Source organism: Brachyistius frenatus, unplaced genomic scaffold, assembly GCF_029030835.1.
Source record: "Brachyistius frenatus isolate BFR_SWC_R1_liver_20210118 unplaced genomic scaffold, ASM2903083v1 Contig_114, whole genome shotgun sequence".
NCBI lineage: Eukaryota > Metazoa > Chordata > Actinopteri > Embiotocidae > Brachyistius > Brachyistius frenatus.
The window spans coordinates 420,983-435,034 of record NW_027210713.1 but is presented as its reverse complement, the minus strand read 5'-3'; the positions used below and the strand labels follow the sequence as shown (position 1 = coordinate 435,034).

The following is a 14,052-nucleotide window of genomic DNA, read 5'->3' as shown; positions in this document are numbered from 1 at the left end:
CACACACAAACATCATTCCTAATATAAAAGGTGGATATCTGGGTTAGTATGTCGAAATCAAACTATCTGACATTTGTACAAAGCATTAAAGTCTGTAAGCAGTTATTATGTCTTGGATACCTGTTGTTGACAAAGAATAAAGAAAAATTAAAAAATAAACCAGTCTAACAAGGTTAATGATAAATAGAGATCTTCCTCTTAAAAATCTGTGATCATCCAAAATGGCATCTCTGTATAAAGAAAATCAGTTATATGTCAGTATTAATATGACTTTATAATTGCTTAAAACCAAATTTTACAGTTATTTTGTATCTTCAGCTGACCTGTGAACAGATTTAAAGATCAGTACTTTGGTAAAAGAAGCTTAAAGTATCAATAAATTGGACTTAATTAAAAGTACAAATTAATCACTGTCCTCATTGTTCTTGTAAAAATTACAGTCCAGAAAACTTCCTATGAAATTATACTCAGACATTCCCAATATTTAGGAATATTTAGGAAACACAAAATGAATGAAAATATGTTTAAGTTTTGCCTTCTTGGTTGTGATTTGTTTCTGTTTGGTTCTCCTTCTCAGGTCCCAGTCTTCCTAAAAACGACCTGATCGTGGCCGTCAACTGGACCGGGGTTTATTTTGTAGATGAGCAGGAGCAGGTCCTCTTGGAGCTCTCCTTCCCAGAAATCACTGCAGTTTCCAGCAGCAGGTGAGGCATTGTGGGAGCTGCAGTCACCTCAATAATGTTGACAGTCTCTCCCTGTGCTTTATTTCCTTCTTCTCTTGTGGTACACTCCCCCCCCCTCATTTCTTACTGTTTATTTTTTTAACCACAATGTAGAGTTAAGTAATTTACCCTAAAAAAAAAATTAAAAAAAAGTGTCTTTCTCAAACCGAGTTGTACTTGTAACAGGGGTCTTTAATGGTTTTGGAGACTCTCACAAATGATGTTTCATCCAGTAACAGTCAACATGTCTTACTGTCCAATCAGCGGAGGGAAGTTGCAGGGTCAGAGTTTCACTTTGGCGACCATCAAAGGGGAGGAGTACACCTTCACCTCCAACAACGCAGAGGACATCCGCGACCTGGTGGTGACATTCCTGGAAGGCCTGAGGAAGAGGTCCAAGTTTGTGGTGGCGCTGCAGGACAACCCCAACCCCAGTAAGTCACTAACAGTGACGCTCAATGAAAGGAGGTTTATAGGAGACTGACATAAATATTTTTCAAGTGTTTTTTTGTTTGTTTTTTTTACTGCTTAAACAACCAACTGAGAAAATAAATGTCTTTAAGCTGCCACGATTAGAGATTCTCCTCCACCGGACTGCAGCATTCTTCTTATTGTTGGCATGGCAACGAAGGACTCGCTTACCCAGATTTGAATAGATCAATAGTTTTATAGACTTTATAGACACTTTTCTGTCACCTTCAGTTAACATGCAGTCTTTGAAGTCATCGTTTTGTAGCCAAAGCTCTTGAATTTACATTTTTCTGCATGTTTGCTTTAGTTAGCAGCTACTACAGGGGAAAAGGACATGTTGACTGAAGTGATTGTTGACGAGTGGATCAGAGATAAAAAAAAAAAAAAACCGCTCAGGACACAAGTTGAATAAAATACTTCTTGGGAAATATTACAATTTGATAAATGGCAACTAAGATTTGAACATGCTACAAACAAAACGCCATGCTTTCCATGACTTGGGCCAAATAAGGTTCATATGCCCTGACTGTCCATGTCTGAAAAATACTTTATATTTCCATGATATTCCAGAAACTTCATGAGCAGTGGGAACCCTGAAAAACTTTTAACTCTCAACTCGGTACAAACCGTGTTGTTTTCTACCCTCAGCTGGGGAGGAGTCAACGTTCCTGAGCTTCCTGAAGGGAGACCTGATCCTGTTGGACCAGGACACCGGCGAGCAGGTCCTCAATTCCGGTTGGGCACACGGTATTAACGAACGGACCAATCAGAGGGGAGATTTCCCAGCCGACTGCGTCTATGTCCTGCCCACCGTGACCCGACCTCAGCAGGACATAGTGGTGAGGGGGGAAAAAAAATCACATCAAAGATCTTTATCAAGCTTTCGGACACAAATGCTTAAAGTTCCTGTCAGCATTTTTGAATTGATATTTATTTTTAGTTTATTTAAATTCAATGGGAAAAGATGTTCAAAGAGGATTTTTATCAATTTTTTAACTACTGCATCTTTATAGAGTTTGTACAGTTTGGACTTTATGAATATTTTCTATAAAATTATCCAGCACACAGTGGACTTTATTAAAATATATTTTTGTTCTGGTAACAGAAGGAAATTTGACTTCCTTTTCCATCTGGAATATATTTCCTGTCTAACAAAAAGGTGTAGACTTCTATCTCAGCTGCAGGGATACCAAAGACTTACAACATGGGCTCCAAATGTATTATTTATTTATTAGATTTATTTCAATTTAATGTGATAAGATACTTATTGAAAAGAACTGCTAGTGTCGTTAGTTATAATGATAGTTTTTGTGATTTGAAACTTTGACATAAACATGTAATATTACATCATTCAATCTGTGTTCCTGTCGTTTAAACTTCATGTGAGACACTGTGATCAAAACTGTGAGTGTGTTGTAACGTAATATAACATAATGTGTACTGATGTGGCCGAACCATCAGGCGCTAGTCACCATGACGCCGGACCAGCGGCAGCAGTCGGTTCGTGTTTCGCAGATCGTCCTGCCGGAGACTGACAGCAGAATGAAACCGTACACACTGGAGGAGTTCTCCTACGACTACTTCAGGTACACAAATGGGCATAAAGATTATTTACACCTCTGTTTGTATTCTTACAAACACAAGCACAATACATGTAGCCAGTTCCAGCCTCACAAACCAACACGGTAATGTCTCGGAGAAGACTTCCTGTGTGAACACAAGCGACTTTAAATCCTCCTCGAATCATTCCAGTTTAGGAGTACCTCAGGAATCCGTTCTCGGTCCTTTAGTGTTCTTCAATTATCTTTAAGTGAAGTCATTCACAGGCACAATATCAGCTGACTTGCATATTTTTGTTTTATTTTTATCAATATCAGGCAGTACAGTCCTTCACCACAGGTTCAGACTCAGTCTCACTTTCTTACTTCATCTTTTCAGATTATGTTTGATTCCACTTGAAATTCTTCTCGACATTCATATCAACATGTGACTCAACTCGACTTATTCATAAAGCACCTTTTATACAAGCCTACAGCCCAAAGGGCTTCACATCAGAGAAACATACACACATAAAAAAAGCAAAGAACCAAACAGCTTAACAAGCAGACAAACAGAACAGTAAGATTAAAAATAAAGTAAAACTAGTAAAAATGTAGGTTAAATAAAATGAAGAATTAGAATCAAAAAATAAAATTCAGAAAAGTAAAGAAAACACCAGGAATAAAAACAATAATTCCAATTTAAAATCAGGACGATAAACCGATAGTTTAAAGTTCAGTAGAAAGCCAGATTAAAAAGGTAGGTCTTTAGTTTTCTTTTAAAAAAAAACTCAGAGAGCTTCACAGTCTGATGTCCAGAAGCAGCGATTTCAACAGGTTAGGGGCAGAAGAGAGAAAGTGCTCTCACCAGACCTGTTGAGTGACACATGAGGAATATTTAAAAGAAAAGCAGAGGAGGACTTCAGCGATCTGGCAGGAACATGAAATGAGACCAGACTCATGTAAACTGCTTCTTCCAGGCCGCCTCCAAAACACACCCTGAGCAGGGTGATGGTCACAAAAAATCGTGGGAAGGACAAGTTGTGGACCTGCACCAGAGAACCGCTGAAGCAGCCGCTGCTGAAGAAGGTGGTGAACCACGAGGAGCTGGCTCAGGACGCCTGCATGTCCTTCATCGATATCCTTCAAACAGCTCAAGTGCAACTGTTACTGTAGTTTCTGCAGCCGGACTCTGCTTTCTCTGTTGGGTGTGATTCATAGTTTTTTTCTTAATTTTCACTTTTTTATATATTCTATGAAAAGCAGCGAAAGGTTTTTAATTTTAATAAACCTGTTTCCTAGGTTAGATTAAATCCACACTCTCCGTCTCACATCCAGAAGTTCATGTACACTTTACATTTGTGTGATTCCTTGACATTGACTCTACCGATGATGAAGTACATGGGCGACTACCCGTCCAAACGGAGCCGCTCCGTCAACGAGCTGACAGACCAGATCTTTGAGGGGGCGCTGAAGGCCGAACCTCTGAAGGACGAGATCTACTGTCAGATCATCAAACAGCTCACCGACAACCACGTCAAGTGTGTAAACTGACGCCACTATTAGATAGAACTCAAGCTATTTTTATTTAGAGTTGTACCTTAAATCTACAGCTGAGGTATCATGTAACACATTTTATTCTCAAACTTTGTATAAAATTGCAGAACTCTGGAGATTTTCTCTCCCCAAATCTTTGCCAGTATTTATGGTGAACATGGCAAACAAATGTATATAAATATTATGGAAAGAAAACTACGAGGAGAAGGAGACTCAACTTTAAATTTCTTGTATAAAATCAGTGTTTCGTTCAGCAGAAGCAGACTCATCGTGAAGGTGTCAGTATTTGTTGGGTTCAGTGGACGTGGATCGCTCAGTCAGGTCTCACAGCAGCTCGTGCTCGTGTGCAGCGGCTGATCAGGAGTGTTGTGCTGCTGCAGGTACAGCGAGGAGAAAGGCTGGGAGCTGCTGTGGTTGTGTACCGGTCTGTATCCTCCCAGCAATGTGCTGCTGCCGCACATCCAGCGCTTCCTGCAGTCCAAGAAGCACCACCCGCTGTCAGGAGACTGCATGCAGAGGCTGCACAAAGCTTTACGGTAACGCCTCACACCTCACTTTGCTTTTACCTGGTGGTGATAACATGGGCTTTACTGGATTATATTTAAAAAAAAATGATTTAAGGGAGTTTTAAGGGATTTTTTTTTTTTTGGATTAAAACTAAAGTGACATATTTTAAATCCAACTAAAAACATCCCAAAACAAAATAAATTTGAAAATCACTTTGACCAAGTTCCCATCCACTGGAACATGTTTTGCTAATTGTATTTTTCACGTGGATGTTTGAGGAGGAGTTTCTTAAATCTCAGTTTAACACTCACACGTATGACATTAATTTGGACGTGACAACATGTTTGTCAGCCAGTTGTGATCCAGTATGTGTGCGTGATGTGGGAACTTAAACTTTAACCTCTAGTACACATGAAGCAGAAGACACTGTGTGTCTGATTAAAGTTAAAGATGTGGAAAACAAAGGAGATTATGTTTATTTATTTGATCATTTTTTAATTGATTCCTGCAAACTCTGTTTTTATTTGTTCACATTATTTATTTTACACCACTTTTCTGCAGCAAGTCTTTGCCTGTCAATCAAAAAAAAAAACAGAGCAGAGCCAGTTACGTGATTGGCTGCAGTGTTAATCTGAATGAGCCGTCAGCCAATCACATGACTGACTGAATTTATGATGAAAAGGGGCTTCATGAAATAAAATTTTTTTTTTTAAAAAGCAACAACAAAGAAAACTCTTTTACAGATTGTTTACTTCTGAAACACTTTGTTCATTAACAAAAACTGAGGTCTGTATCAGACAAATTCAGCTCTTAAATTTAACAAGTTATAAGATGCAAATTTGTGTAATTAGAAGTTTATAGGCACTACTATTTTTATGTAATTAATACCAGTATCTTTTAACTATTTTTATTACAACTGAGAGCATTCAGCCTCCACACTTGAGGAGATCAAGTGTCAGAACCAGGAAGTAATTCATCTGTTATTAATTGTGTATTCAGTGTCCTACATGTTAATGGAGATGACTTCATTAATGTGGTTCTTCAGTTTAAGCCGTTAACTGTGGTTCTGTGATATTTACATGTGCAGTATTTAAGTGTTAAATAGAGGACTGTAACGTCATGTCGAAACGGATCAAACTCATCTTAAACTGCACTGACCTCCTCTCGCTGCGTTTTGTCCCTGTTGTCGTGGTAACAGTAACGGATCCAGGAAGTATCCCTCTCATCTGGTGGAAGTGGAGGCCATCCAGCACAAAACGACCCAGATCTTCCACAAAGTCTACTTCCCCGACGACACAGACGAGGTCAGACACACAAACGTAGACATTTAAACTCCAGCTCCACTTCTATATAACTCCATGAAGAAAGACGGTTTGTGTTGACTCTAACCTGCAGGCGTTCGAGGTGGAGTCCAGCACTAAAGCCAAGGATTTCTGCCAGAACATATCGACCCGACTGCTGCTCAAATCCCCCGAAGGCTTCAGCCTCTTTGTGAAGATCTCAGACAAGGTCAGAGGTCAAGAGTTGTTCCTCAGAAGTTCAGAAGCAGAATGAAATGTCAGTCACTGTTTTCTGAGCAGGTTCGTGCGTGTGTGTGTGTGTGTGTGTGTGTGTGTGTGTGTGTGTGTGTGTGTGTGTGTGTGTGTGTGTGTGTGTGTGTGTGTACACTCTGCAGGTGATCAGTGTGCCGGAGGGAGATTTCTTCTTTGACTTCGTCCGACATTTGACAGACTGGATCAAGAAATCTCGACCAGCTAAAGACGGTCAGTTCTGTTTAACTTCTGTGGGACTCAAAATAGTCTTGACCTCGTTTGACTTTTTTGACCCTGATTGGTTCGCAGCTCCATTAAATTCTTGTAATGTACAGTTCGACCTCCGACTTGTGACTCAGGCCTTCACTGTTCTGAATAAATCAGAGGATTAAACCGTAAGAAGTGCTAACTAGAAAGGAGGGAGACTGTTTTGGTCCAGTTATTGGTGTTAATGCAGCTACAAACTGGTTTAAGTATCAATATAAGGCCGAAAATTATTTACAGAGTCAATGAATTTAATTACATTTTTATCAGCAGAACACAAGAATAGTTCTTAGTAATACCATGAATTAATCATGAAAGCAGCAGAAACTGGATACATGGAAAATAGATAGAAATCAAATTAATTTCAGGCTTACATGAGTTTTCCACAATATTCTGGACAGTTTGTACTAAAATCACACACAAACAAACTTTATATAAATCCCTGCAGCAGCCTAAAAAAAAAAAAAGATTTGAAGACCTTTGTGAATTTAATTGTTTTGACAACAATTAAGGCAGATCTTCTTCTGATTCTGATCACAAAGTAGGAACAATCAATAAGACAGAAATACCGACTTCACTCAGTGAACCACTGCTGTAAGTGTTTGTTACTGTCAGAATCTTTTAGTGTTTCCTCAGGTTTGCACTGGAAGTATAAAAAAAAAAAAAAAAAAAAATAGTTTAACTGTTCTCGCTCCACCCGGCAGGAATCGTTCCCTCTCTGACTTATCAGGTGTTCTTCATGAAGAAACTCTGGACCAATACAGTTCCAGGGAAGGACTCCTTCGCCGACTCCATCTTCCACTACTACCAGGTCTGAGACTTCTACTGATAAACAGAAAAAAAACAAAAAACATAATGATAAGGATTTTACTTAAAAGGTTTCAGGCAGAAACTCTTTTGAGCAGTTTCCTTCCAACAAATTTCAAATTATTATTTTTAATATTTGGATTTACCCTAGAAGTATCCCTTTGTGTAAATAGCAACACTTCTCTCTCGTTTTACTCCTTAAATTAGGAGCTACCTAAATACTTGCGAGGCTACCACAAGTGTTCACGAGAAGAGGTTTTCCAACTCGCAGCGCTCATCTACCGCGTCAAGTTTGAGGACGACAAATCCCACTTTCCTACAATTCCCAAGATGCTTCGGGAGCTCGTTCCCCAGGACCTCATCCGCCAGATGTCACCGGACGACTGGAAGAGGGTAAACGTGCAAAATACTGCTATTTTAAAGTACAGTAAAGTCAGTACTGAAAGTACATTTCAGATATTTAATATGCTTATTGTACAGTCTGGTCAAAATGTATTTCTGCTGAGATTGACTAAATCACTACTTTTTAGTAAACTACAACAAAATTAATGACTTTTCCCTTCAAGATACTGAAGCCAGTTGCTGTATTATTACTCTAAATGTATCAATATTTGATTACAGATTGAACTGAGATGAATATTTAATACAGGCTGTGTGTGTTGTTATAGTCGGTGGTCGCATACTTCAACAAGCAGGCCGGGAAATCAAGGGAAGAGGCCAAACTGATGTTCCTGAAGATCATCTACAAATGGCCGACCTTTGGCTCCGCCTTCTTTGAGGTCAAGGTAAAACACACCTGGGCCCGTCACCTCTTTTCACAATTACTTTCCAGAGAGTAAATTAAGCAATAAATAAAAGTAATGCTGCTTTGTCTCTCCATCCTCCTCATGGCAGCCTCTTACACTGTTAGCAGCATCTCTGACGGTAGTTAGTCCCTCTCACCTCAGAGACAGAGATGCAGAGAAAATATTCGCCGAAACGTCTGATTGGCCGTCTTTGACCCATTTGTATCATTTGAAGCAGAATTATGTAACGAACAACGCAGAGACACATTATAATTTTACATGTTTAAGATATGAGAAGTGATCAGGGGATATTTAAACCGCTTAACAACATCTTTTGTCTTTAGCAAACCACGGAGCCCAACTTCCCAGAGATCCTGCTGATCGCCATCAACAAGCACGGAGTCAGTCTCATCGACCCAAAGACCAAGGTTTGTGTTCGTCCTGATGTATTTATTCCTCCACACCTGCCGGGATACGTGCTACACGCACATTCATTAAGCCCCAAAGCAGGCAGCGTGGCCTCGAGGCCGAGAGGATAACGGACATTTCTCTCTGTGTGTTTACGTGCAGGACGTCCTGACCACTCACTCTTTCACCAAGATCTCCAACTGGAGCAGCGGAAACACCTACTTCCACATCACCATCGGCAACCTGGTCAGAGGGAGCAAACTGTTGTGTGAGACTTCACTGGTGGGTGGCAGCAACACACACACACACACACACACACACGCACACGCACACACACACACACACACAAATAAAGGCGGGTTCTGAAAGATATTTGGAGGAGACACCCGCTGTCGGTCACATTATATATTTCTACAGCACTACTTCCATCACTTAAAACAACATCATGTCTTTCTCACCACTCTGCAGTTCACTTTCTCTTCAGAAACGATCATTTTATTCACCATTTAATTTCTCATGTTTCTATTTTGCAGTTTTTTTCTTGATTGAAGTGACGCCACTGCCGATAAAACAAGAAATTTAAAGATGTCCTTTTGGAAATGTTTCACTGCTTTCTAACGCTTTAAACTAAACTTATTGATAAAAAAATTTAAAAAAAACACACACCGCTGATTGATTATCAAAATTCACATTAAGTGAAAGGAGTACAAATCTGAAACATAATCACGTCGGTGATACAAAAAAGATGATGTAAAATAATAACCCTAAAGAAAACATTACTTTGAATTTGTGTGTGTGCGTGTTTACGTTCACACCTGCAGGGCTACAAAATGGACGACCTGCTGACCTCCTACATCAGTCAGATGCTGACCAGTATGAACAAGCAGCGGGCGGGACGGGGCCACAGCAAGTGAACTTCTTACTGGCAGGAGGCCGCCGAGCTCATCCGCCTCTTGCGCCCGATTGGCCAGCACTGCAGCTGGGGGCGGACCTTTGCCCACCAGCTGTGGACGATGAGCCGCAGTCCTTCTGCTAGCTCCGAGGGGTCGAAGGTCACCGGGGAGAGTTCGGCTGTCAGCAGCGACGACCCGGGCGAAGGCCCCAGCAACCGTTACCACTACTTGTATGAGGATGAAGATGAGCCGTCCAGTGAGGATGACTACCTGTAAAACCTCTTTTCACCGTCCGGCCTCCTCGGGTGGTCGTCCCGGTTTGATTCAACTGTCAGACCTGTTGTACACACGTACAGTGTTCAGTCAGTGCAGTCGTCACCTTCATGGCCCCGTCCAGAGCGACGTGAGGAGATCTGAGCCTTTACTGAACGCCGCAGTGACCCGAACACCCATCCAACGTCCGCATGTTACACTAACTTCATTTCTAATTTGAGTATTTTACCACGTTAGTACGCTAACAAAGCAGCATGTAAACTGCTGTACTGGGATGTTGTAATGTTAAAACATTAACAGGGTTTCTGTAGATACTGAAGCATCTTTAAAAACATTGCATTTAACCGCCACAAAAAGCCTTAAATTTAAATTAAATATTTTGTTTGCCCGTTGTAGACGGTAACATAATTAATGTGTTTGGTTGTGACGAGACGTTTTTATTCCTGAAACTACGAGTGAGTCGGGTGAACGTGGATCGAGCTGCAGGAGGCCGTTCAGTGTTTCAGTGTTTCAGTCCATCAGACCAGCAGGAAACACTTAAACTTCCTGAAGGAAGCTCATCAACACATTCTGGGAAAGTGTTGCTCGAAACAAAATATTATCTTATAAGTGGTCAATCAATCCATCCATTTGTAGCCTGTTATCTTCGTCTAAGTCCCATTATTTAACTAATTATATTATTAAGTGTTCATACTCTTCAGAGGCGGGAAGTTCACAAATATGTGATAATTGTCAATACATAAATATATTGAATAAATCATTTTTGGCCTTTTTGTTCACACTGATTTCTGACATCGTTCTTTGAACGGTATGTTTGTGAACAACATTTTAAATTTTCTTCTCTATTTAAAAGGCCTTTAAATAGATGTTCTATCTTACATTAAGTGGTAATGTTACAGAAACTGTCCAGACCATTAACCCACCTTGAATTAATTGGCTAATTATTGTTTTCTGCTGCTCGTCCAGATGATTAAATAATATTAAGAATTCCTGGTGTTGCTGCTGTGAAGTACAGTTCTGACAGTTATTTCAATGTCAGTAAATTCATAATTTAGTCCTCAATGATTGTCATTACCACCTTTCATATTTGTATGACATTAAAACAGGTATTAAATTGCATATTAAGTTAATAAAAAAAAAAAAAAAGGTCTTAAATTTCACACTGTGACCCTGAAAAATACTAGTTTAATAGTTTTTCATACAATCATTTTCTGTGGTTGTAAATTAAAAGCATTACAGGTGTGGAGCTAAGAATGTAGCTTAAGCTAAAAGTTTACGTTTTCATGTATGAAATAATGTCTGTAATGTTCTTACAGAAAAATAAGGTGAAAAACATTGTTTTTTTTCTTCTTGACCGGTACCTGCCGCAGTTTTTAATGTTAAATATCTTCAACATTCTCACAATTTATTTTCTAGTTTGGGTTTAGACTACTTTTTTTTTTTTTTTTTTTTTCTGAATTTAGATCCAAACTGAAGGGACCTGATGTTATTTATTTAAAACTACTGTTGTTTGTGTGATACTAGAAACAGCTGTAATGTGTTTTAAGTCTCAGCCTACAGGTTTCTTATTTATGGCCTATACTGTGTGTAACAGTTTAATATGGGGAGGGGGTAGGGTTGTTTTTAAATACTTAATTCATGGTTTATGTTTACACTTGTTTTGTTCAATGCCGTTTAATGAATTTTTCATTTCATGCCTTAAATGTTCTCTATTTCTGTTTCGACTGTATTACCCAGCATGCCGTGGGGCGCCGCTGCTGTTCTTGTAGGGCTTTTGTAACATTCCTGTAGTTTGACATAATGACGTTAACTCAAGGTCCAGTTACTGTCACTGGTTGCATTTAACAGTCTTCATCAGTAATGTGAGTTTCCTCTTCCAGTCAATAAGGAATTTTGCTCGTAGATAACACATTTAACATCCTGTTGTTGTTTTTTTTACTGCTGTTACAAATTTAATTTGTCTTAATACATGTTGAAGTTTGAATTTATACCTTTAAAGTCTCTACATCTGTCAAAATTGTTAAAAGGAAAATTCCTACATTAAGACTTTATTTCTGCACAGTTGCTTAAACTGAAAGATGCCGAATTAGAAAATTAGATCTTAGAAGATTCTACTGCATCAAAGAAACTCTTCATAAGGAACAAAAGCAAGCACATGCTTTTAAGAGTGATAAAATTTTTGCTATTATTCCCAACACTTTAAAAACCGAGGTTCAGTATCATTTTAAACACAATTTTGTTGACGGTTTAAAACTTCTCGTAGGTCAACATGAACACCTTTAGTTCAATAGAACAAGTTAAAACACTCCTGAAAGACCATTTTTCTTGCTGTGAAAACAGAAAGTCATCCTGAATATTTGAAATGCATTCACTCAAATACCGCCACTAAGTTCACTTTTAAAACCAACAACCATTTGTTTATTTTATAGTGACACAGATCTGATTCTTGTTAAACGTGGCTGGTGAATGTTAGGAGGAGGTCATCTGTGTGTTCAGTAAATTTAACTCTTTAACCATTACTGATCAATACATGACTGTTTAATCCTCGGATCTTAATCCATGAACAGAAGAAGTGCTGTTTTTAGTTTGGAAAAGACCCCTTTTTAAGAATTTTAAATTACAAATATTGCATTAAGGTTTTAGAAAAAAAGAAAATCAACATGTTCCTGTGTGTTAATTGTTTAGAAATTCTCCTTTGGTTTGATTGTTTTGGTGAATCTCTGTCCTGTCACTCTGAAGTCTGCCTGCTCTGTTTTTAATTTTTTTCCACTTATAGGTCTGTTGATGTGACGAACCCTTCATCCATTAACCTGCTCTAGGTTTTGTTGGTAAGGTATTTTAATGTGCCAATCCTTCCATTTGATACGTTTATGTGGTTCAGTTTGTAGTTTTCTTTGTGGACTAATATAAACTCGTTCTTCAGCCTGTTGAGTTTCTGTTTTCAGGAGATTAGTCTTTGTTTTGTTAATGACCGTGTAGTCCATTCTCTCGACTTCCTGCAGTGTTTTCATAGACTTTGAAATGTGTGCTCTCACTTTTGTAACAAAACTTTAAATTTGTTTGGACTCAACTGATATAAATAAAGAACTTTCAAATGTATTTAATAGTTTCAACACTTATCTCATTGTTTTGTGTTATTTGTAGCTAAGTGTCTGATGATGGCATCATGTTTACCAGCATGTTTGTTTACTGTACTATATCCGCAACTTAAAATTGAATGAAACAAAATCCTTAATCGGTCCGATTAAGGATTTTGTTTTATTCATGTTTAAATGATGGACAATTAAATGTTTTACAAAATGTAAAAAGTGAAATTTGCCTTTAAACCCCTTGATATTACTCAGGGTCATAGTCCAGGTGATCCTGAACAGTAATCCAGTCAATGTCTTTCACCAGATATTAGGGATTATTTTTAATTCATATTTTAAATTTAGGAAATTTCAATGTCAAAATGTGAAAAAAGTGAACTTTGACTTCAATTTTCTCGGTAACTGTATGGTATAAACTCTTGATATAAAGTAGGGTCATAGTCAGGATGAACTTTAACAGGAATCCACTCAATGTTTAATGCCACCAAATTCAGGATTTTGTTTTATTCATGTTCAAATGACGGACAAATCAATTTTTGACAATCAAAAAATTGCCTTTAAATCCCTATCCACTATAGCATGTCGTCCAAAACATGGAGAAAAAAAAAGTCATACTACAGCATGTCGAAAATATGAAAAAAAAGTCAAACTTTTGATATTACACAGGGTCATAGTCCAGGAGATCCTGAACGGGAATCCAGTAAAAGTTTCTCGCCAGCTATTAAGGATTATTTTTAATTCATATTTTAAATTTGGGAAATTTCAATGTCAAAATGCGAAAAAAAAAAAGTTAACTTTGCCTTCAATTTGTTCTTTCTTTTGTATGACTTTGCATTGTCGTCCAAAATATGAAAAAAAAAGTCAGTTTCACAAGTCATCCAAAATATGAAAAGAACGTCATACTATAGCACGTCCTCAAAAGCACAAAAGAATGTCAGAGCCTCACAGGCACAGTGGTTAATGCTGATGCCTCACAGTCAGAAGGTCATTGGTTCGATTTCCCCATACGATATCATGTAGTTGAAAAAAGGAACTCCCAACAATTTCTGATTTTTTTTACTTTTTTAGAAATTTTGGACAACATGCGACTTTGCAACGTACGACTTTGTATTGTCGCCCAAATATGAAAAAAAAATCACTTTCGCAAGTCGTCCAAAATATGAAAAAAAGTCATACTATAGTAAGGTCATTGGTTCGATTCCAGCC

General features: G+C 38.4%; 1 protein-coding gene across 1 annotated transcript in view; it reads left to right on the top strand.

The window, feature by feature from the left end:
• myo7aa (myosin VIIAa) overlaps nt 1–12,865 on the top strand; it is a 53,687-nt gene extending 40,822 nt beyond the window's left edge. Inside the window, exons 36-51 of the mRNA XM_069712939.1 lie at nt 578–704; nt 987–1,156; nt 1,842–2,032; nt 2,655–2,779; nt 3,712–3,869; nt 4,119–4,272; nt 4,669–4,824; nt 5,994–6,099; nt 6,191–6,304; nt 6,471–6,558; nt 7,296–7,402; nt 7,606–7,791; nt 8,067–8,183; nt 8,528–8,611; nt 8,754–8,873; nt 9,413–12,865. Coding sequence (XP_069569040.1) covers nt 578–704; nt 987–1,156; nt 1,842–2,032; nt 2,655–2,779; nt 3,712–3,869; nt 4,119–4,272; nt 4,669–4,824; nt 5,994–6,099; nt 6,191–6,304; nt 6,471–6,558; nt 7,296–7,402; nt 7,606–7,791; nt 8,067–8,183; nt 8,528–8,611; nt 8,754–8,873; nt 9,413–9,505 — 2,096 coding nt within the window. The 3' untranslated portion in view covers nt 9,506–12,865. The remainder of the gene's footprint in view (nt 1–577; nt 705–986; nt 1,157–1,841; nt 2,033–2,654; nt 2,780–3,711; nt 3,870–4,118; nt 4,273–4,668; nt 4,825–5,993; nt 6,100–6,190; nt 6,305–6,470; nt 6,559–7,295; nt 7,403–7,605; nt 7,792–8,066; nt 8,184–8,527; nt 8,612–8,753; nt 8,874–9,412) is intronic.
• Nucleotides 12,866–14,052: the final 1,187 nt, after the last annotated feature.